This window comes from Elaeis guineensis, chromosome 1, assembly GCF_000442705.2.
Source record: "Elaeis guineensis isolate ETL-2024a chromosome 1, EG11, whole genome shotgun sequence".
In the NCBI taxonomy this organism is placed as follows: Eukaryota; Viridiplantae; Streptophyta; class Magnoliopsida; order Arecales; family Arecaceae; genus Elaeis; species Elaeis guineensis.
The window spans coordinates 141,788,490-141,809,448 of NC_025993.2; the positions used below are offsets into that span (position 1 = coordinate 141,788,490).

Below are 20,959 nucleotides of genomic sequence, written 5' to 3' on the forward strand. Positions count from 1 at the left end.
TAATCAACTATTCTCAGTAGTTGTGTGATTTAAAAGATGTTGTGCAAGCATTTCTGATCAATTCTTCTAAATATGTCGATTAAAATAAAAATCGATCGATGAATGAATCGATGGTCGATGCATGGATCAATGGTGGATGTGGCCAAGACTGATTCGAATAACGGATTTTCTATCCATAATACCCATTATAGTGGATTTAATTATGGTTATTTATTTATTTATTTATTTTAACTTGTTGGACTTAGTTAAAACTGGACCAAATCAACATCCACCTAGACGAATTGTTCCTGACCATCTTGTCTTCGGGTCTGTCCATTGTACCTGACCAATTGTGCCCTCGGGCGTATTTGAAAGGAAGGAGGGAAAAAGATGGAAAAAAGGAGGGAAAAAGATGGAAAAAAAATGCAGTTAAAGCGCCTAGAAATGGCGGGAGTTAGGGTTTCTCATCTCCGCATCCCCTTTTTCTTCATCTCTTGGCGACCTTTAACCAATCTTTCCTTCATCTTATTCTTCGATTCCTTTTCTTCAATTCGATATAATTCTTCAGATCGATTTTGATTTCGATTTCGATTTCTCCTGTCATACGTTTGCTCAAAACGTTCTTTCGTCGTTGGAATCTTTTCAGAAGATCTGCCCTGTACCGTTGTCTAGATCACTTCTTATCTTCGAATTCGAATTCAGTTGAATCCATCATATAATTTGTATGGAATTCCATTCTTCCAGCAAGCGGAGGGGAGAAGAGGAACGTCGATCCCCTCTTCCGTCCTCCAAGAAGCAGAGGATTCCAATCCCTGAGTTGGGTTTCTTCCACCTCCGATCCCTCAGCGGCGGCCCCGATCCACCCCGCGAGCTCATCTGTCTGAGATCCGATCGGGTCTACACTGCAGGCCGGGAGAGCAGGCGCTGCGGGATCGTTTTCCGTCATCGTTGCATCAGCAGGCGCCACTGCCAGTTCTTCCTCGATGGATCTGATCGCAAGCTTCGGTTGATAGATGGCTTCTTTCTTACTGACACTTCAGATCTCGACGAGACAAGGCGGAGATTCCGGTCTGCAGGGCATGGTTTGGCGTCTAGGGTTTCCTTGAATGGAGTCTTCATCAATGGCCGCAGGCTTCCCAAAGGCATCGCTGTAGAACTGACCGTCGGCGATGAGATTTTGCTTGGTTGTCCGAATGCATCGGATGATAATTGCAGGATCAAGTATGGTTTTGTTGTAGAGAGGATCCTTTTATCGGAGGCCACGGGACGCTTTGATCCTAAAGATGCCTTCTTTTCCAAGGGAAACGTGGTCTCCGACGATACCACTCTCTGCAGGTCGGGGTTTGAAGAATTGGTCCCAAGAGCAGTGTTCCTTCTGAACCAGTTGAGAAGCATCTTAGGGTGCTCAGATCCTGTGTCCTATTTGAGGAATTTTTTCAATTTGGATCATCATGGAAAGAGAAGTGTTGAGAGGGTTGTGGAACATGGCTTGAAGAAAATCCATGCTCTGGATACGGAGAAACGCTCCAAGTTGGTCGCCACTTGGAGAAATGCTGCCACTGAAGTGATTTCTTCTGAAGAATCTGATCGAAATGTTGTTGGGAACTATGAGCACGGAGAGTGCTCCACGAACCCAGTTGGAAAAAGTGAACATACCCACAGTCAATCGCATCTGAAGAGAGATCCAGGGATTGGTTGTTACTCGGATGGTAAGACGTTCTTTCTGAATCGCCTTGAATTTATGGGTCCCGGTACATCAAGTCAACATGCTGGAGTCACTTTGCCTGAGCTTCTCCATCCTGTCAAAAGCCTTATCCGAGTATTTATTGCAACATTTACTTGTGATGTATCTTGGTATGTGAATCTCTGCACGATAATGTTTCACTACAAATTTCAATGTTTATTAGCAGTACCTTGTAAGTGTGTTGATTACTGCTTCCCTTTTTTGGTCTAACGAAAAAAGAGAAAAAACTCTGACTGTTATGTAACGTAGAAATCCTTCACAGGTTTTTGTCATGTTGTCAAGTGCCAAACCATCTACCTATAACAATTGCATGTCATAGTCGCGAGAGATGTTGGAGTTCGAGCCATGATAGCAGAACATCATCACCATATGCAAACTATCCAAACTTATTGCTTGTGTACGTCTTTTAATCTACATTTCTTATTTTATTTAGTTCAGTTTGTTTTGGCTATGAGCTTCAATTGTTTTTGTTTTGTAGTTACCCCCCATTTTGTGATGAAATAGCCTTTGGAAAAGATCGCAGAAAGCAAGGCATTGCATGTCATCACCCAAAATTGATTGTCTTGCAAAGGGAGCATAGTATTCGTGTTGTCATAACTTCAGCAAATCTGGTTCCTAAACAGGTGATTCCATTTCAATCAACTATGAATCCACCGCCATTTGAAATTTATTTTATCTGACATTCCTGTAATCAAGGCATTAGCAGGTTATGTGCATCACTAAATCATGTGGGCTCTGTCTGCACAGACTAGAAATCTGTGTGACTACATTTGCTCAGCTGGTTGGTACCCTCCTCTCTGTCTGAGAGCTCCCGGGTTCAATCCAGGGTGATGGCATACAAGTCACCATATTGCCCAAAAAATAAAATCACCGCACCAGCATTTTGAGTATCATCATTTTCATCATTATCAATAGTAATAAATGATCATTACTAATAATTGTGAAGTATGTTTGCAAGTTAGTTGTTTACCTGTCCTGTTTTTGTTATTATTGTAGATAATATCTATATTTCCTTCCCACTGGTTGTGCATGTGTGATTGTAATCCTGTTGTAAAGTTTTTTCTGTCCTTTCCTTCTAATTTCTTCGAAAGTGTTTGATCATCATGGCATTGGCTGGCCTAGATTCTTTCTTTACTTGTTGTTTGTCATTATATCATTATTATTATTAGTTTGAGAAATAATTAGACACTAGGTCTAACAAATCTTTACTTGTTGTTATTATTATTATAAATTACATACAGACGTAAGCAACTAACTGGTGGACCTCTTACACAAGGCAAATTCAGTGGAGTCATGATATTTTCAAATATATCGCATAATGACCATCTGACTTTCCTATGGACTTTCCCTCATTTTTAGTATCCTTCAAATTGTATTGTCGACAACCTCCTCGATGGGGTTGCCTGTAGCTGGGAAAACCTAAATAGACTCACTTGTAAATCACATTTATAAGCTGGCATTTCTGACTCACAAAATCAGATAAAACAGATAAAATAAAAATTACTGATATGGAAAAAATTTACTGACATTGAAGCCCAATCTGTTAGCATTTGATATTCCTTGTGTGTGAAGAGATTTGTCTTTTGGATGGAAAAGTAACATGCCATGAAGTTTGTCCAAGAGTAAAAAGGTAGTTCATGCATAGACAAGTTAATATGCTACCTATGGATGATGCAAGTAATATGCCTCTAAATATTATAATTATAGACGTAGTGGGTGCTGCAGAACTTTTTTGAACCTATTAATTCACTATTACTAGTTGATTTTGAATCATATGTTGGAGTCCCACTTCCCTATTTTTTCTTTTCTGGTAGACCTTTCTCCCTCCTTTTTGGTGGACACTCAATTCCTTCCTTTTCTTTTTTCCTTTTCTCCCAAGAGAGACTTTTGTCTGGTTTGTGCCATTTTCATTGTTTAATCTTCATGGGTTATTCAATCTTGCAATCACATGGCTAGAAAAGTAAACTTTCTAAGGCATGACATGAGTGAAGGGATACTAAGTGCATTGGAAAATTTTAGGAAGTTGTATATTGATGCTAGTTTTAGAATCCTTTAAATTTTCAACATATTACCATTAAATACTTAGGAAACTAGATAACATTATCTCAATATCAAGACTTCTTTGATTGTCTGGCGTTGACTTTGTGAATCCTGTTCACTTAAAATTGGTTTTAAGAGTTACCTCTGGTGTTATGACAAGTCCTTTCAAATATTTTTGAACAGTTTCCATCAGTCTTAGTTTAGGTCATGCCCTACTTGACATTTCAGGATGAATTGAACACCTATGCCTTAATGCCGAAGGGTCAGGAAGTAAGAAAATTGAGATGCTGCCCATATATCATTATATTGTGCTGTATCAAAAAGATCATGAATTAGGTTCTTTATATTTGTCATTGGTAGCACAGGAGGCCAGTAAAATCCATTAGTTGAGTTGAAAGAAAAAATTACTTTTCCTAACCATTCTTTTTTGGGGCATTCTCTTGTCAGATCCTATGGGAGATCCAAGCATCTGAACTTTTGAAGCTTATGTACTTTGAACCTGATGTGAACAGTGATGGAGTCTTGATATGATCTTTGTTTTCATCTTAATTTCATCTTAGTGCAAATCATGATTCTTCAATCACATTGTGCCGCCTTCTATGAAACTCTAACTCGCATCTAATTTATTATACTATGATATGAATTATTTTTTAATTGTTTTACCAAGCATTGCCTGCACTTCTCATTCTTATTCGAAAATAGCTTATTGTGACAGTGGAACCACATAACCAACACAGTTTGGTGGCAAGATTTTCCTTGTAGAACTGCTCCAGATTATTCAGCTCTTTTTGGTACAATTGAAGAATCAAAATCTGACTTTGCTGCTCAACTAGCTGGGTTTATAGCATCTCTTATCACTGATGTACCCAGCCAAGCACACTGGATCAAAGAATTGACTAAATATGACTTTCGAGGGGCTGTTGGTCATCTGGTTGCTTCAGTACCTGGAATACATGCACAGAGCTCTTGTTACCTTGATGCTGATTATTGTCTCTCTGTAAGTCGCTGTAGTACATCTTGGTAGTATGGTAATGAACAAATGAATCACTTGGGTAGGTATCCTGCAAATTGGAGGGTATACCATTTTATTTATATTTTCCTCAGCTTTTATTGTATTTTTTGTTCTATAACTTCTGTGAATTATTTTAAATCTCATAAAATTATTTTATACATATTATGTTGGCTAATGCTTATATATATATATTTTTAATTTATTAATTAGTCTTAGGAGTTACATCATAATACAACATTTCAAGCAAGATTTCTACTTCTTTGTTATTTTTGGGTTTTTGCGCTCTATGCTTTAAATTGCATCTTGATGGACGTAGAAAGTTTTAGTTTTATTTTCTCCAACCAGTGATATTATCATCTAATGCAGGCACAACAGACCGTGCATTCAAAATCTGTTGCCAGAAATTTTCTTGGTTGTGTTCAAGCATCTGTAGTTGGTTTAAGCCATCGTTTTCGTGCTGCAACTGACTCTAACTGTGCTCAAGTGAAAATCCTGGCTTCACTTCTTGGAAAATGTCGGGAGAACACAAGTGGAACCATAGAAGTTCTGTTGAAACGAAACATGAATATACCTGCAGATGCTAATGCTGTGAGCGTTCTTGTTGCAGATTTAGATGAACTTTCTGAGGGAGGTATGATAGTTCAAATGCAATGTCTTTAATTTGGTTGAGCCAATCAATAAATCATGCACAATTACAGATTTTAATTTGTTCTCATTGTAAGTCTGTCAGATTTAATTAGAATCAAATCATGTGTTGCTTTGTCTCGCCAGCCATTCACATGCATGTACTGGCGATGCTCACACTTCCAGTGCGCAGCTTTGATCATTTGTACTTTGTCAAATGTTATACATATGATAAAAAGTAATGACAGAGAATCAAGATTTCAACAGGTTGCAGAAATATCCATAAACTCTGGAATGAGTTGTGGAATTGTCTATTTCTTCCATTGTTCATGAAAAAAGAACTTGTTTTGTTTCCTTGTTATCTGGAGAATCTTGGAGGTTTGCTCCCTAGTTGTTTATGCTTAACTGCCCAATGGATAAGGTAGTTTTTCTTTCTTGCTAACTTATCTTCCATTTTTATGCAAGGCCCTCTTTTGCCTCAAGTTGCCTTGGCAAAAAGTTGACACTAATTTGAAAGAGCTTCCTTTTAGGGTATACAAAATTTCTCAGGCCTTAATGGGTCATACTGAGATCCATAAGGTCAATCGGCATGTGGGACTAAGGATGGTTAGTTATCATACTTTTTCCATCATTTACATGCTATAAACAGAGCAGCATAAATAGTTATATGCCATTCAAACCATCATCATTCAAGAATTGGGCATTGTTGTCGGATTATGTGATAAAATATTAATGTGAATTGACTATTAATATAATATAGCTGCTGCAGCAGGTAGCTATAGCTAAGGTTCTTCAGTTGAGGAGAGAGAGCAATTTAAACATATGGAACACAGCAATTTATATGATCTGGCTCTGTGGTCTTGTTGAGAGAGCTTTACCGTATGGTGGCATGGTGGAGAGCAAAAAGCTGGTGGAAAATCCCAATACAAAGTTGCTCAGGAATCCCAGCCTGAACCTCTCAGAATGCTAATAAAAGAAGATGATACCTTCAAAACCCTAAAAGGTCATCATATACTTTCAAGGACACCTTCAAAACTTGAGGCTTCTGCCCACTTTGTGGGCCTCAGCCCCTAGGCAGAAGAACCTCACTGGCCCTTTTCCTTGCCTTCCTCTAAATACAAGACATAGTTGAAACAATAAACACAAGGCTTATGTTAGGGTCCAACCTTGAGCAGTTATGTTTTTATTCTTGCCATTGATGCATGACAAATGATACTTAGGTACTGTGGTATATGTGTTTGTAAATGATGACAGATAAGACAAGAGTATAGTTAAACCTAAATAAGAATTATGTAGGACAATTCTGACAAAATGGATCTAAGAATCAGTTTAAATTAAAGGGACTGGAATATAATTATAGTGGGGAAAATGAAATGGAGGCTTTCTTTTGTATTCATTGTCTGTTGGTGGTTTGTTTTTTTCAGTTTTCCCCCTCCCCAAGAGACGGAAATATAACTCTGACTCCTTCCCCCTTCTTGATTTTAAAATTCTACTTACAGTGCTTTTTGTGATGAGAACATGAGTATAATAATACTTTTTCCATCCCCTATTGCCATAATTGACGTGCATATGGTAGCAAGCAGATGGAACAGGCCTTTGAATTTGCTTTTAGAATCCCTGGTTGTCGATGATTCTTAAACATTTTAAAGAATCCAAGCTTCAATGTTTCCCAACACTTGCACAAAGAGGTATAAGGAGTCCATGGTCGTTGGTTTGAAATACTTTTCATCAAGGTTTTAAATCCCATTGGACATATGTGTCCCAGTATCTTCATAGAATGGGATGCCCCGCTGTCCTGTCTTATCACGACAGCGGTCCTGGTCATCCATCCAGATAGATATCCTCTGTTTTTCTCTCCTTTTCCTTTCCTTCCTTGCTTTCCTTCTTTTTTTTTCTTTTTCTTCTACGTTTCTTTCTTGTCTTTCCCTTTTCTTTCATTTTCTTATCCCTTTCTTTTATTTTTTTTTCCTTTTTATGCTTCTTTCTCTTTCCTTTCTTCCTTATTTCCTTCCTTTCTTTTTCTTCTCCCTTCATTTCTTTCTTACATTTTCCTTCTTCTTTCTTCGTTTCACCTTTTTCCTTTCATCATCTTCCTTCCTTTCTCTTCTTTTTCTTCTTCTCTCCCCGCATGGATGAGTTTCGAAGTGTTGACCCCATCTCGGTCCCATTTTCTCATAGAAATGGGATGGGACGGCTAGGATGTTCCTTGTCCTGTTGGGACATAAAATCTTGCTTTTTCATGTTTTTGAATTGCATTGATTCTCTTGTGCTAGGAGTGTTAAACATAAATCACAAAAAGTTAATAGTTGTAATTGTTTGAATGGTAAGTTGCTTTTGGTGCGGTCTTTATCTCTGTAGTTCACATTGTTTCCATTATTTTGAACCAGATGCTATACAACTTGGTTTTTTGCCTAGGGATGTTGCAAAGTGGGTATCACCTCTCAGTGATGTTGGGTTCTTTAGTTTTTCTGCCTATGTCTATCCAAAAGAAGCCCTTGCAGCTGCATTTGAGGGAAGCAATTTGAAAGTGCAGCTTGTACTTCGCGTATCACAGGCATATCAAACACTGAAACTGCATTTTTATAATTCTTTTGAAGAAACAACTATGCTGATATCTGTAATATGTTATAATGGAAGTTTTAGATCATGTGGATGTAACAGAGCTTGCTATGTAATGCAGGGGCCAAAATTTTCTGAAATATCAAGTTTGATCCAGCCTCACCATGTTGCCTCATTATGCTCACTACTTTCATCCATACAGAGGTGCCTTGGCCTTTGGCGCTTGCAAGAGGTAGTGTTATGGCCCTTGACAATGTTCATTTAGAGTTTTAGGACAGTTGAATTTTAACTATTTTAAATTTGGAAATGTAGTCTTAGATGAAAATTCAACAGATCAGAGCACATGTAGTACAAGATAGGAATTAATTGAGCATTTCCAACTTCATAATATCTTTGTGGAAAATCCATTCCTGAAAGAAACTGGATATGGTGGAAATGGTGCTGTTAAAAATATTTATATGAAGGAAATTTCATATTGTCAAACAAGCTTCTGTAGGAGTTCCCCAGAGTGGTTACCAGCAAAATATCGAAACTTTTAGGTAACATTTGTATATTAAATGAATGCCAAGCTGAATTTGGGAATTTATGACCCACAGAGCTTACATTCCCAATTTAAAGTTGTTGCATCATGAAGGGCAAACCTGCAAATCACTAGCTCATCTAGGCAGGTTTTTGATGACATGAAATTAGTTGCAATACAATTCTTGATTTTACTAATACAACAAGAAAATTCCTTGTTATCATCTAGTGAGTACCTAAACTTCAGCAGTCCGACCATATTTGTTTTTAAGATCTTTAATAGTATGCAAGGCAAATAAGTCTCTTTTCTCCCTCCCATTTCTATCCCTGCCAAATCTCACCAGGCAATCAAGTTCCTTGAAGATTAACTCCTTTTGCTACATGAGTTATGAGAAAGCGATTGGTTGATATCATATGTTTGTTTTTCTTCAAAATAGGTGTTGTCTCGTTACAAGTGGCTTGATTCATTGGAGACAGATTTTATATATGGTGAGGATAAAACTAACCAGTTGTTGTTTGGTTAAGCATAATATTGATAAATGGTCTTACTGTTTTTTTTTCCTTCCATCTGTAAAGGTTCCTCCTCAATAGGAACTTCAGTCAATTCGCAATTTTTGGCTGCCTTTTCGGCAGCTGCTGGGAAAAGGTCATATCAGTATCCTGACTCTGAAGAGTCTGATCCAGAGGTAATTTTTTCTTTCTAGTTAATCTCACCCTGCTTCTGTTTTACTGTTAATCCTGTTCTCAAGATCCTTGTTTTTTTTTGTTTTTTAAGTGGGGTTGCTGGACTGCTGGTCATGAGTCAAGGAATCCATCTATGAGGATCTTATTTCCTACCATTGAAAGAGTGAAAAATGGATCCTGTGGTATCCAGCCTTTCAGATGCTTGCTTTCCTTGTCCGAGGTATTTTTTCTTATATAAAAAGGAAGAAATTTTGTATGGCTTTACTTGCGACCTTCTAAAAATGAGTGCATAATTTCCAAATATGTAAATCATCTAGTTTATTTGGATATTTTCCATAAATATAATTGGATATTGTGGCTTCTGAGTCTGTATTTAGAAGTTGTTGTGTTGTGACTTTGAAGTTTTTTCTGTATGCACACCTAATGAGACAGTTATCTTTTGAGGGAGTGATTACTGTTTTGATCTGCTGGTATTATTTTGCTTCGATGAATGGATGTCGCTGATGAAATTTCCATTAAGAATTTGAATTTCTGCCCTTGGTTTTAGTTGCATTGATGAATTTGTTTTCTTATGAGTGTTGCCTTGTAAAGTTCTCATGCATTTGGATTTTATCAGTTATCCTGTATTACTTCTATTCTGCTGTTTTTTGGTTCTTTTCTTCTCTTTCTCCATGCGCACGCGCGTGTTGTGGTGGGGAGTGGGGTGGCGGTGCATTTCTTTTTAAAAAAAAGAAATATGGCATCTTCTTTTTTTCTTTTTAGTTTTATATAATTTTTGATCCTTTGTTGATATTCAGTTTCTTTTAGATATCTATGAGGCATACTCCTTTCCGATACTTGGTCAATCACATGGGATAACCATCTATTTTAAATGAAACCATAGCTCCTTTGTTTCTTGGTGCATTGCTGTTTATCATCTTGCCATTAAAGAAATGTGACTTACCAGTTTGCAATATTTTGTGTGTGTGTGCATCTGCAGCTACTTTTCTTGATGATCAACAATTTGTGTGATAGAATTATTTTTTTACAAGTATATTTGTTTGTTCAGCTTGAGCTCACCCTACCCATGTATTACTCTTTGGCAGAAAACTTGGCGAGGATTGAGAGCTGCAGATATATTTCATGATGCCATTCCTCATCCATGTAATAGAGTAGGATATCCAATGCATGTCAAGGTAAGAGCTTCTCGAGATGATCATTTAGGCTTATCATGTTATCAAGATTAATAGTTCCAAGTGTTGTAGGTTGCTCGTAGGCGCTTTGTGTCCAAAGCAACCATGTCCTCATTTGGCTGGATATATTGCGGATCTCACAATTTCAGCCCAGCTGCTTGGGGACGCACTGCTGTGTCCACTGCTTCAAGTCTAAGATTGCATATTTGCAACTATGAACTTGGTATTTTATTAATTGTGCCCCCATCAGATACATCAGAGGGAACTGCTGGAAAGGGTTTTAATCTAGATGATATTACCTTGCCATTCGTCATGCCTGCACCAAAATACCAAGATAGTGATAGGCCGGCAACTGCACAGGCCATGCGGGAGGCTGTTGCTGTTCTGCTGAGAGACAAGTCATCAGTGGCGGTAGCCACGGAAGAGGTGAGTGAGGATATCCCAGATGAAGAAGAAGTGTTTGAGGCATCTGATTATTTCACCGAAGAGAAAGAGGAGGAGAAGATCTATGCAGAGATGCTTTGGAGCCAGGTGGACTCCGAAAGCTGATCCAAATTGAAATCAACTGTTCTCTATATTTAGAGTTGCAGCTGCACAGGAAACACATCCTATTTCAGGTAACCAGTAAATGCATCGTTTCAAAGTGGAGCTGCTAGTAAAAGATTTGTGCCATATGTCATGCTAAAATGCTGAAGCATACCTTGGAGGCAAGAAGCCAATCATTTATCGATACTGAAAAATAAGAAGTCAGCAAGTTGTGGGCAATGTGTGCTTTGTTCATTAGCTGATAAACTGAATAACATGACAAGCAAAGATGGGGCAACCTGGCAATGTAAAGACAAATTAGAGTTTCAGGAGTCTTTGTCCCATGCAATTGGCCCATCAGTACATTCTCTGGACTTGGAAGACTATGTTGTATATGATGTATATGATTGAATTATCATTATTTATATAATTTAATCTATTTCTATGCAAAATAAGGACAAACTTCATTTGCAGGAATGTTGATTCTTTTCTATATAGAAGCCGCGCTGTTTCATATTTTCTCTCTTCAATACCCTGGCTTATAAGTCTGGTTTTGGTCCAGGCATTCTGATAGAATCTATAAAAATACCTGTTCAATTCTAGCTGACAGCTTGAGACCAGATGTGTTGGAATTTGCTTGGTACAGCACCTGAAAACTCCGCTTGCTTTTGCTGATGGGACCATGTATGTTGTTGCAGGTCAGGTCGGATTTGGGTTCAGATCCGGTCAGATCAAATTGGACAATGAGGGTCTTATATCGATGATACAAGTTGGTGGATGTGATCTGCTATCTCAAAATTACGTGTACATCATAAATTATATAATTTGAAGATCTCTAATCTATGTATCAAGTGATCAAAAAATATATTTAATTCAATTTTATTTAGATTGTTTCAATTTTGACTATTTGATGCATAGGTTAGGGATTTTCAAATTATACAATTTTTTATGTGTAAGTAGATTGAGATAGTAGATTACATTCAACCGCTTAGATCATTGATGTAGGATTTCTCTTATAGAAGTTTGACCTGACTGGATCTGAGTCCAAATTTGGTCGATTTGATTCTAGCCTGACTCTCTCTCTCTCTCTCTCTCTCTCTCTCTCTCTCTCTCTCTCTCTCTATATATATATATATATATATATATATATATATATATATATATATATATATATTCTACAATAATCAAGTTAGTCCGGTCTACGAGGGGCTCTACCCTTGCACTCCTAGCTAACCATTCGTGCAGCCCAAATAAAACATGTGTGGCGGCTTAAAGAACTCATTCTCCATCTTGGTTTGAAGTTTATCAAGTCAAATATATCGAAATCTTTTTTTACCATCTCTTCCACACTTTCTCAAAGAGAGTATTGGTCTCTACAAATACCATTCAAGCCCAAACAATAGCTTAGTCAATATATCAGTTGGATTTTTGTAGTAGGTATCTTCTGAATTGCAATAATACTATTGTTAATGAGCTCTCAAATAAAATGATATCAGACATAGATATGTTTGATCCTCTTATGATACATTAGAATTTTAGCCAAGTGAATGATACTTTGATTATTACAGTGCACAATTAGTAATTGCTATTGAAAGTCAAAACTATCAACACTACTATACAATCATATAGCTTCTTTTACTCCCTCTATTATGCTATATACTCTACTTTAGTTGGAGACAAAGCAACTATAGACTCAAGTATAGCCTTGCAACTGATAATACAACTAAAGAAAATAAAGACATCCTAACAGTAAACATCATTTATCTAGATTACATGCATAATCACAATCCACATGGCCTGCAACACTATTAGTTGATCATCTACTATGATAGACTAAACCTATGTCTGTAGAGCCTCTCAAATATCTCATAATCCATTTCATGATATACCAATATATCTTTCCAAGATTGCCTGTGTACCTACTAACTATACTAACATTATGTGAGACATTGGACTCGTTACAAATATAGCATATATCAAGCTATCGATTGCACTAGCAAATGGAATACATGATATATGCTCCACATCCTCCATAATTTATGGTGAAAATGAAGTAGTTAATTTAAAATATGCAGCCAAAAGATTACCTAGTGGTTTGAATCTATCCATACTAAAGGTTCAAGCATATTCTCTATATGCTTTTTCTAGAATAAGTACAATTAATCCATTCCCTGATCTCTATGGATCTCTATCCCTAATATCTTCTTTGCTATATTCAAATCTTTAATTTTAAATTCACCATTCAATTGAAGTTTGAACTTCTTAATTTTAGATTTTTTTTTTAAGTTGCAATCAATATACCATCAACAAACAACAACAAATACACATAGAAGTCATATGATAGTTTTCTATAATAAACACGGCTATCATAGTGATTTCTCTTAGAATCATTATCAATTATAAAAGTATTTAAAGATTTCTTCAATAGGAAAATATGATTCTTTTTACTAGGAATAATAAATCCCTCTAGCCATGGCATGAGATTTGTTCTTCCAATTCATCATGCAAGAAAGTAGTTTTGACATTAAGTTGTTTAAGTTCTAAATTAAGCATGCACACCATGACAAGTAGTATAGGTATCGAGCTATACTTCACAACAGAAGAGAACACTTCATGAAAGTCTGCTTCCTCCTTCTAAGTGTAGCCCTTTGCAACTCATTTGTACCTTGTCTCATGCTACCTTAGCTCTAGGAATATCTTGTTCTTGAAACCTATTTATAGCCTCTTAATATTTTATCCTTAGGCAATAAGATTAACTCCCTAGTATGATTTTTTTGAAGTGACTTAATCTCTTCATTCATGATTGTGACCTATTCTACAGACTCTTTATTATTAATTGCATTCTGAAATGAGGAAGTTTTCTCACCCTTAATACTCTTATCTACTACAAGAACATATATAACTATATCTATATATTATAAAGATGGTTTAATCTGCTTTCTCTCTTTGCTATTAGCAATACTATTATTTGTTATGACATATCATTTTGTATAGAATCTTGTATCTCTATCCTATTAGGCTGAACTCGAGGGTTTTGTGACACTCTTCTTGAGCTTCAATATCAAGCTTTATTTGTTTATGGACACTATGGTCTATATTTCACTACTAATATTCTGATTTAATATAGTAGACTTATTCAAAGTATCATCTCTATTAGTAATAACTTTAGGTGATCTGGAATCATTTGTACATCTCAGTTTATATCCCTTCGTCCTATCTGCATAATCTAAGAATATGCATTTTCTTGCCCTTGACTTTAGTTTACGATCATTTACATGAATATATGTAGGAGAATTAAATAATCTTGAATAAAAATAACTACCAGAGTAACTGAACCATCATTTATATATGTATAATCTTGTACTCAATTACAATTAATGAAGATCAATTTATTAGGTACTGTATTGTACTAACTGCTTTAACTTAGAAGATTTTTTTACTAAGATCAATATTTGAGAGCATAAAACGAGCTCTTTCCATGAGTGTCTTATTCATCCATGCTGCTATATCATTCTCCCGTGATCTTCCTCGTACCGTATAGTATCTCACTATACCTTTCTTTTTGTGAAACTTGTTAAATTTACTTAAATAATTCTTCATGCTATTATCGATTCTCAGCATTTTGATCTTCTTTTCAGCTTGCTTCTCAATCAAGACTTTTGTTGTTTAAATTTGACAAAGACTTTTATCCTTATGTTTCAGAAAATATATCTAGATCTTTTTAGAATAGTCATCAACAAACATCAAAAAATAATAATATCCACTCATCGATGTAATTGGAGAGGGATCCTAGAGGTCTAAATGGATGTAATCTAATGTAATCTTGATACTATAAATACCAACATTGAACTTTGCATTGCAGTGCTTGCTGAATACAAAATATTCATAGAAGTCCAATTTTTATGTCTTTACACCATCAAACAAATCTTTTTTGGATAGAATTATCATCCCTCTCTCACTCATATGCCCCATATATGCCATAATTGAGTAGCATCTGTATTTGACAACCCTGATGATGAAGATTCTATTATGGTACCAATTACTGTTTTACCAAGTAAATGATATAAGCTATTCACCAACTTTCCTTTCATTACTATAAGGATTTTCTTAGGGAGTTTTAGCAAACTATTTTCACCAATATATTTATACTCTTGAGAAACTAGAGTACCTAAGAAAATTGGGTTCATTTTTAATTTCGGATCATGCAAAGTTTCTAAGGTCCTCATAGTGCCATCATACATATCAACTCAAATTGTTCCAGCACCACCAACAACAATGGATTTATTGCCTCCCAAGAAAATTTTTTGGTCTCTAGTCTGATAGAAAGCTAATCTTTGTTAGGAGTCATATGAAAAGAACAACCGGAGTCAAGAATTCATTCTTTCCTAGAGCTACTAACACTAACTCATACAACCTCATTACCAACATCATCAAATTTTTTTTTGTGCCACACCATTATTAGCTTCAGAGATAGTCTATCTTTTTCATCCTTTTATTTTTATTTTGGATAAAGTCTTCTAATGTGCCCCAATGCTAGTGAAAATAGCAGATGTTTGTATGTTTCAACTTTGATTTAGATTTGCCCCTTTTACCAGAACCTCTTTTTTTGCTTTTACCTCTAGCAAACAAACCTTCTCCTTGATTCTCCGTAAAACTCAGACACATATTTTTTTAATTATTTAGATTGCAAGGCATCTTTTATGTTACTAACCAAAAGAGATTCTCTATTATACAATATGTTATTAATGAAGTTTTCATAGGAGAGTGGTAGTGAGCATAGTAGAATAAGGCTCTAATCTTCGTTGTTAATTGGAACATTGATATTCCTAAAACCAAAGATAGCTTTATTAAATTCATATATATGATCTTTCATGGGTGGACCTTCTTTCATACGAAGGTTGTAGAGGCAATGCTTTAAGTATTATATGTTTGTAGAAGATTTGGTCATATATCTACTTTGTAATTTCAACCATAGTCCAGTCGTTGTGTTCTCATCAATAATTCTGAGCATCTCGTTTATCAAACACAATTGAATTATACTATATATCTTTGCCAACAATTCCTCTTTGTCTCCATTAAATATGCTATCCAGTAACTTCTCCTTACCTTCTAATGCCTTGCATAGCTTTTGTTTCATCAAACTTATTTGCATCTTAATTTGCCAAATGCCTAAAATTGTTTGCATCATTAAACTTTTCAATTTCAAATTTTGCAATCGTTATTGCAAACCCTAATCAAAACTCCAAGCCTTTGGTACTATTTATTGTAAGAATAATGAAAAGAGAAAAGAATAAGAGCATACAATATTTATGTGGTTTGACTTATTGATCTACATTCACACGCAAATAAAATGTGCATAGTAGCTTGGGGACCTTCTCCTCCATTTTGGAGAGAAGGTCTACTTTTGGCTCTCTGGGGCTTGCTAACTCAAAGCACGCTCAATAAAGCCTATAGGAAACTTTTTGAGGCCCATTGATCGTGCTTTTCATTTCTAGTTTATCTATACTTCTTATTCCAATTATAGTTGGAATAATTTGTCTTTTAGCGTTGGCTTATTTTAGTTAGATTGAGTCGTAGGCTTAATATATTTGAGTTTGTTTTTTAGTTGAAGTGGGATGCGATGTTTTCACATTTTAGTAGTAAATGTTGATATTTTTATCTGGGAGTGGGAAAGTGAGAGTGTGATTTATTAATAAGAGGAAAGAGTTGCATAAAGAATTATAGAGAATTCTTTTTTGTGAGGAAAGATGTCTTGCACAGGCATGAGGCTTCTTTATAAGAGTCAAACTCGTTGTTTTGGCATTTATAATCTTTTGAATAAATTTATTTTTTTTTACCAAATTTTTTTTCTTCCACTATTTTTCATGATTTATTTGAGATTGTTCTGGATCTTGGACCGGCATATTCTGGATAAGTTGCCGTTCTATGGGAACAAGATATGTGGTTGGTGCTCGCATATATATGACTTCAGCAGCGTGTGAGTTTTGCAGCTTAATTTGAAGATGAGAGCTCCTTTCTCTGCATTGGCACCTATGAGCTGATCCTACAAGGTATTTGCAGGCTAAATTTTGCAAGACAAGCCAAATGGAAGGTGCATGTGAGCTTCAAGTTCTAGCTCTACGGAATTATTGAAGTTTGATGAATTGATCTCGGAAACTTATAGCAAGCCAATCCCCTCCCTCAAGAGAAACGGGCGATCCGACACAGGATGCATTTCATTCTCATCTGGCGACTGAAGAGAAGATGGTTCCAATGATATAATTAAATAGAATAATGTGGAACGGGGGATGCGCTTATATTTTCTCTGCCTCAGGCGTTGAAACTCGAATTTTAAAGGAATGCACGGTTGCTACCGTCTATTATTCCACTCCTCCAGACTCCACCTCCCAGAGAACCAGCCTACTCTGTTCGTATTCCCATTTCGCTCTTGCAGTGTTCTGTCACCAAAAACCTTCGACAGAAAAATCTCTACCAACTCCTCTTTGGTTTCAGCTTTCTACGATCTTCACCTCCGCTCATGCAATAACCTGTACTCGCTCGAACAGATACATTCAAATCTCGCCACGACCGGTCTCCTCCAACACAGTCCTCACCTGAGCGCCCAGATCATTGTGAACTACTCCAAATTCGGCCTCTTGGACCGTGCCCGCGCCCTCTTCGACGCTGTTCACGCGAACAGGTCCTTCCTATGGAACACCATCATCAGGGTCTATGCCACTTCCGGCCACGTCGACGAGGCACTCCATCTTTATTCTTTCATGCGCCCGACGGGCATCCCGCCAAACAACTATACGTTTCCGTTTGTTCTCAAGGCATGCGCATCAAAACCCATGCTTCGGCTTCGAAGAGGGAGAGGTCTCCACTGCGAGGCCCTGAAGACCGGTTTTGATTTGGACATCTTCGTGCAGGCGGCATTGGTGGATATGTATGCTAAATGTGGTGAGATAGACGATGGGTGCCAGGTTTTTGATGGAATGCTAGAGAAGGACATCGTGAGCTGGACGACAATGATCACAGCTTATGAGCAGTCCACGCACCCTCAGGAATCGCTGCTGCTTTTCCGTCAGATGCAAGCACAGGGTATTGGTGGGGATCAGGTCACGGCCATCAGCGTTGCCTCGGCGATTGCCCAGCTGGGAGATATCAAAACGGCTCGGTCGCTTCACACCCATGTTATCCGGAATGGATTCCGTGGGCATGTTGAAGTGGGGAATTCCCTCATCGCCATGTATTCAAATTGTGGCGATGTTAAAAGTGCACGTCTGGTTTTTGATGGAATGAAGGAAAGAGATGACATATCATGGAATTCAATGATCTCCGGTTACAGCCAGAATGGCAATGCTTCTGATGCTCTGTTACTCTTTGAACAGATGCGGGTGCATGGGCCTGAATCCAATATGGTGACAGCCCTGGCTCTCATCTCAGTGTGCTCTCACCTGGGGTCCCTTCACCTTGCCAAACAAGTCCATAGTTTGATCGTTAGTTGGAAAGTGGACATCAATACATTGCTGTGGAATTCACTCGCGGACATGTATGCCAAGTGCGGGGATATGGACTCTGCGGTGCAGATGTTCCATGATAACCGTACGAGCACGAAAGATGCCAGCTCATGGAATGTTATGATCTCTGCATATGGCCTGCATGGTCATGGAAGGGAAGCACTCAAACTCTACCAACAAATGCGTGCCCAAGGAATTCAGCCGGATGATATTACCTTCACATCGCTTCTATCCGCTTGTAGCCATGCTGGTCTTGTGGAGGAAGGCAGGGAAGTCTTCGACAGCATGAAGGAGCTCACCATGCTGCCCATGGCCAAGCACTATGCATGCATGGTCGACCTCCTTGGCCGAGCAGGGCTTCTGGATGAGGCATTTGATCTGATTGCGGAAATGCCATCGGAACCGAATGATGCCGTGTGGGGGGGCCCTTCTAGGTGCCTGTAGAATCCATGGCAACATGAAGTTAGGGGAACTAGCAGCTAAAAGACTGCTCTGCCTCGAGCCTGAACACACTGGGTACCACGTGCTGATGTCGAATGTATATGCTGCATCGACCAGATGGCATGAAGTTGGAAAGGTGAGAGAAGCCATGAGAGACAGAGGGTTGAAGAAACCAGCAGCTTTTAGTGTGTTGGAGTTTGGTAGAGAAGTTCATGGATTCCATACAGCCGATCAGTTCCATCCAGAGCATGTAAAGATATATGGAAAGATTGAAGGTTTGATTGCCGAGATGAAGATGAAAGGATATGTGCCTGATGGGTCATGTGTTTTGCATGATGTGGAGGAGGAAGACAAGGAGCACATTCTCAAACTCCATAGCGAGAAGCTGGCGGTTGCCTACGGCATTATGAGATTACAGGATGGGTTACCCATCAGAATTACCAAGAATCTGCGGATATGCAATGACTGCCATGTGGCTTTCAAATTCATCTCACAAGTCTGCAACAGGATGATCATCATGCGTGATGCAAATCGTTTCCATCATTTTCAGGATGGATCCTGCTCGTGCAAGGATTACTGGTGACTGCTTGGAGATTGAATAGCCCGAGGTGTACAGAATATGGAGGATGAAATCAAAGGGATATCGGACAGTTTACTGACTGACCAAATTTATTTCTGTTTGAAGTTATTCATTTGGCTTCCTCGGAGTCTTATTTTGTTCGTTTCTCAATTTTGTTGCCAATTATTCCTATTTAACCCAGACAACACACCACTCAAGTCTTCAAAAATCGTTTCTCTACCATTTACAGCCTCGATCAGGCTTGTCGTCAAGGGTTCAACGCGCCCTCAAGCTTCTGAAATTTTGTATGATCACCGCTTTTGCACTGGTCTTCGCCCCCTTTCCCCTAGCCTAATGGGGCAGACCTGGAACTCCCCCTTATTTGCTCCCTTTGCTCATTATCAAATGAAGCAACCTTGTCATGTGATACAAGTTCCTACAGTTTGGTACTTTATAGAAGAGAGCTTCTTCTTTACGTTTCTTCTGGCCACCAACTGGCCACAAGTGGTTAAGATCATGGCTCACCATCTTGTATATGATTACATTCATCAAGAGGACCTAACGTTTTTTTTGTATAGAACATTTAATGATCGATTTTGTCTTCTGAGTATAGGAGGGAGTCCCACCCTGGGAAGTGCCCACCTCTCCTCGCCGCTTTCTTCTTATTATAACTATCTAGAGCGAAATATTTGGGGAACACTTCTTTAGACTTGAATCCAGGGCCACCACTTAGGTAACGCTAAGGTCTCTTTGATGGATGAATGCACTAAGCTTTTCATATGGTCTGTCTCGTCAGCAAATCATTTAACACGCATCAAATGCTTTGGATGGTGCATTTTTCTGTTAAATAATCTCCCATCCACTTCATGTGGGAAATGGTCAGTCTCTTTTCCACATTCACAAAAAAAATGTTCAACAAGTAAACTTTCTTCATTCGTTTTGATTGGCTGCAAAAGGCTCAGAATAATAGAGCAAGCAATAGATGCACAAAACATGAAACCGATTCCATAAAAGAGATTGGTTATCTCTCCGACTGGCCACAACTACTTTCACAGACTTTATTCAGATGCCATCTAATCGGGGACCACCATTTCTGGTCTGATCGAGTGCAGCGCCACTTCCATGTGGTGTGCAGGCTCACCATATCTTAGATTTTAGTCAACTACCATCCGGGGGGACCTTCTGTTCTGGTTAGGTTGTCTGCACCAGTTCATGTAGGACAGAAAGCTCCTTTGGATGTAGGTCAGAAAGCTTTTTGGATGATTTGAGATATGTAGCAAAAATTATGAAACAACTTTCTGTCCCTTTCAAAAGCTGGAAGTATTTACTACGGAAAAGCTCCAACTTGGATTTTCTGAACAAAAGTCTACTTGAGTTATGCAAAATCATAACTCGAATCCAAGTTAAAAATTATTTGCATAAAGCATACTTGAACCTAACTATTTTTAAAAATATTTTATAAAAACAGTTTTTGATATACACATATTTTGATGATCGAAAGCATGATGCAATATTCTTTATTATCATCTTTTGATATTAAAAGTATTTTCTCAACTCAATCACCAAACGTATGTTAAATTTTTATATCATTTCGGAAATGTT

At 37.7% G+C, this 20,959-nt stretch overlaps 2 protein-coding genes across 4 annotated transcripts; both read left to right on the forward strand.

Annotated features, from left to right (window-relative positions):
• The first annotated feature begins 370 nt into the window (after window positions 1–370).
• LOC105060408 (uncharacterized) lies at window positions 371–11,335 on the forward strand. Of its 3 annotated transcripts, XM_010944087.3 has the most exons (12): window positions 371–1,833; window positions 1,986–2,120; window positions 2,202–2,346; window positions 4,479–4,760; window positions 5,142–5,406; window positions 7,787–7,953; window positions 8,080–8,190; window positions 8,915–8,966; window positions 9,054–9,163; window positions 9,253–9,381; window positions 10,247–10,336; window positions 10,406–11,335. In XM_010944087.3, the coding sequence occupies exons 1-12, from the start codon at window positions 704–706 to the stop codon at window positions 10,880–10,882; spliced, it is 3,093 nt and encodes a 1,030-aa protein (XP_010942389.1). In that variant the 5' UTR covers window positions 371–703; the 3' UTR covers window positions 10,883–11,335. The 3 variants fall into 3 exon arrangements, with proteins under 3 accessions (XP_010942389.1, XP_019701286.1, XP_019701287.1); XM_019845727.2 differs by having other exon boundaries at window positions 7,787–8,190; XM_019845728.3 differs by having other exon boundaries at window positions 7,787–8,190; window positions 10,417–10,714.
• A 5,296-nt stretch (window positions 11,336–16,631) lies between these two features.
• On the forward strand, window positions 16,632–19,511 carry LOC105060346 (pentatricopeptide repeat-containing protein At2g01510, mitochondrial-like). Its single transcript, XM_010944009.4, is given in 2 exon segments — window positions 16,632–18,777; window positions 18,779–19,511. Coding segments are annotated over 2 exon segments (2,184 nt in total). The 5' UTR covers window positions 16,632–17,196; the 3' UTR covers window positions 19,382–19,511.
• The last annotated feature ends 1,448 nt before the right edge of the window (window positions 19,512–20,959 follow it).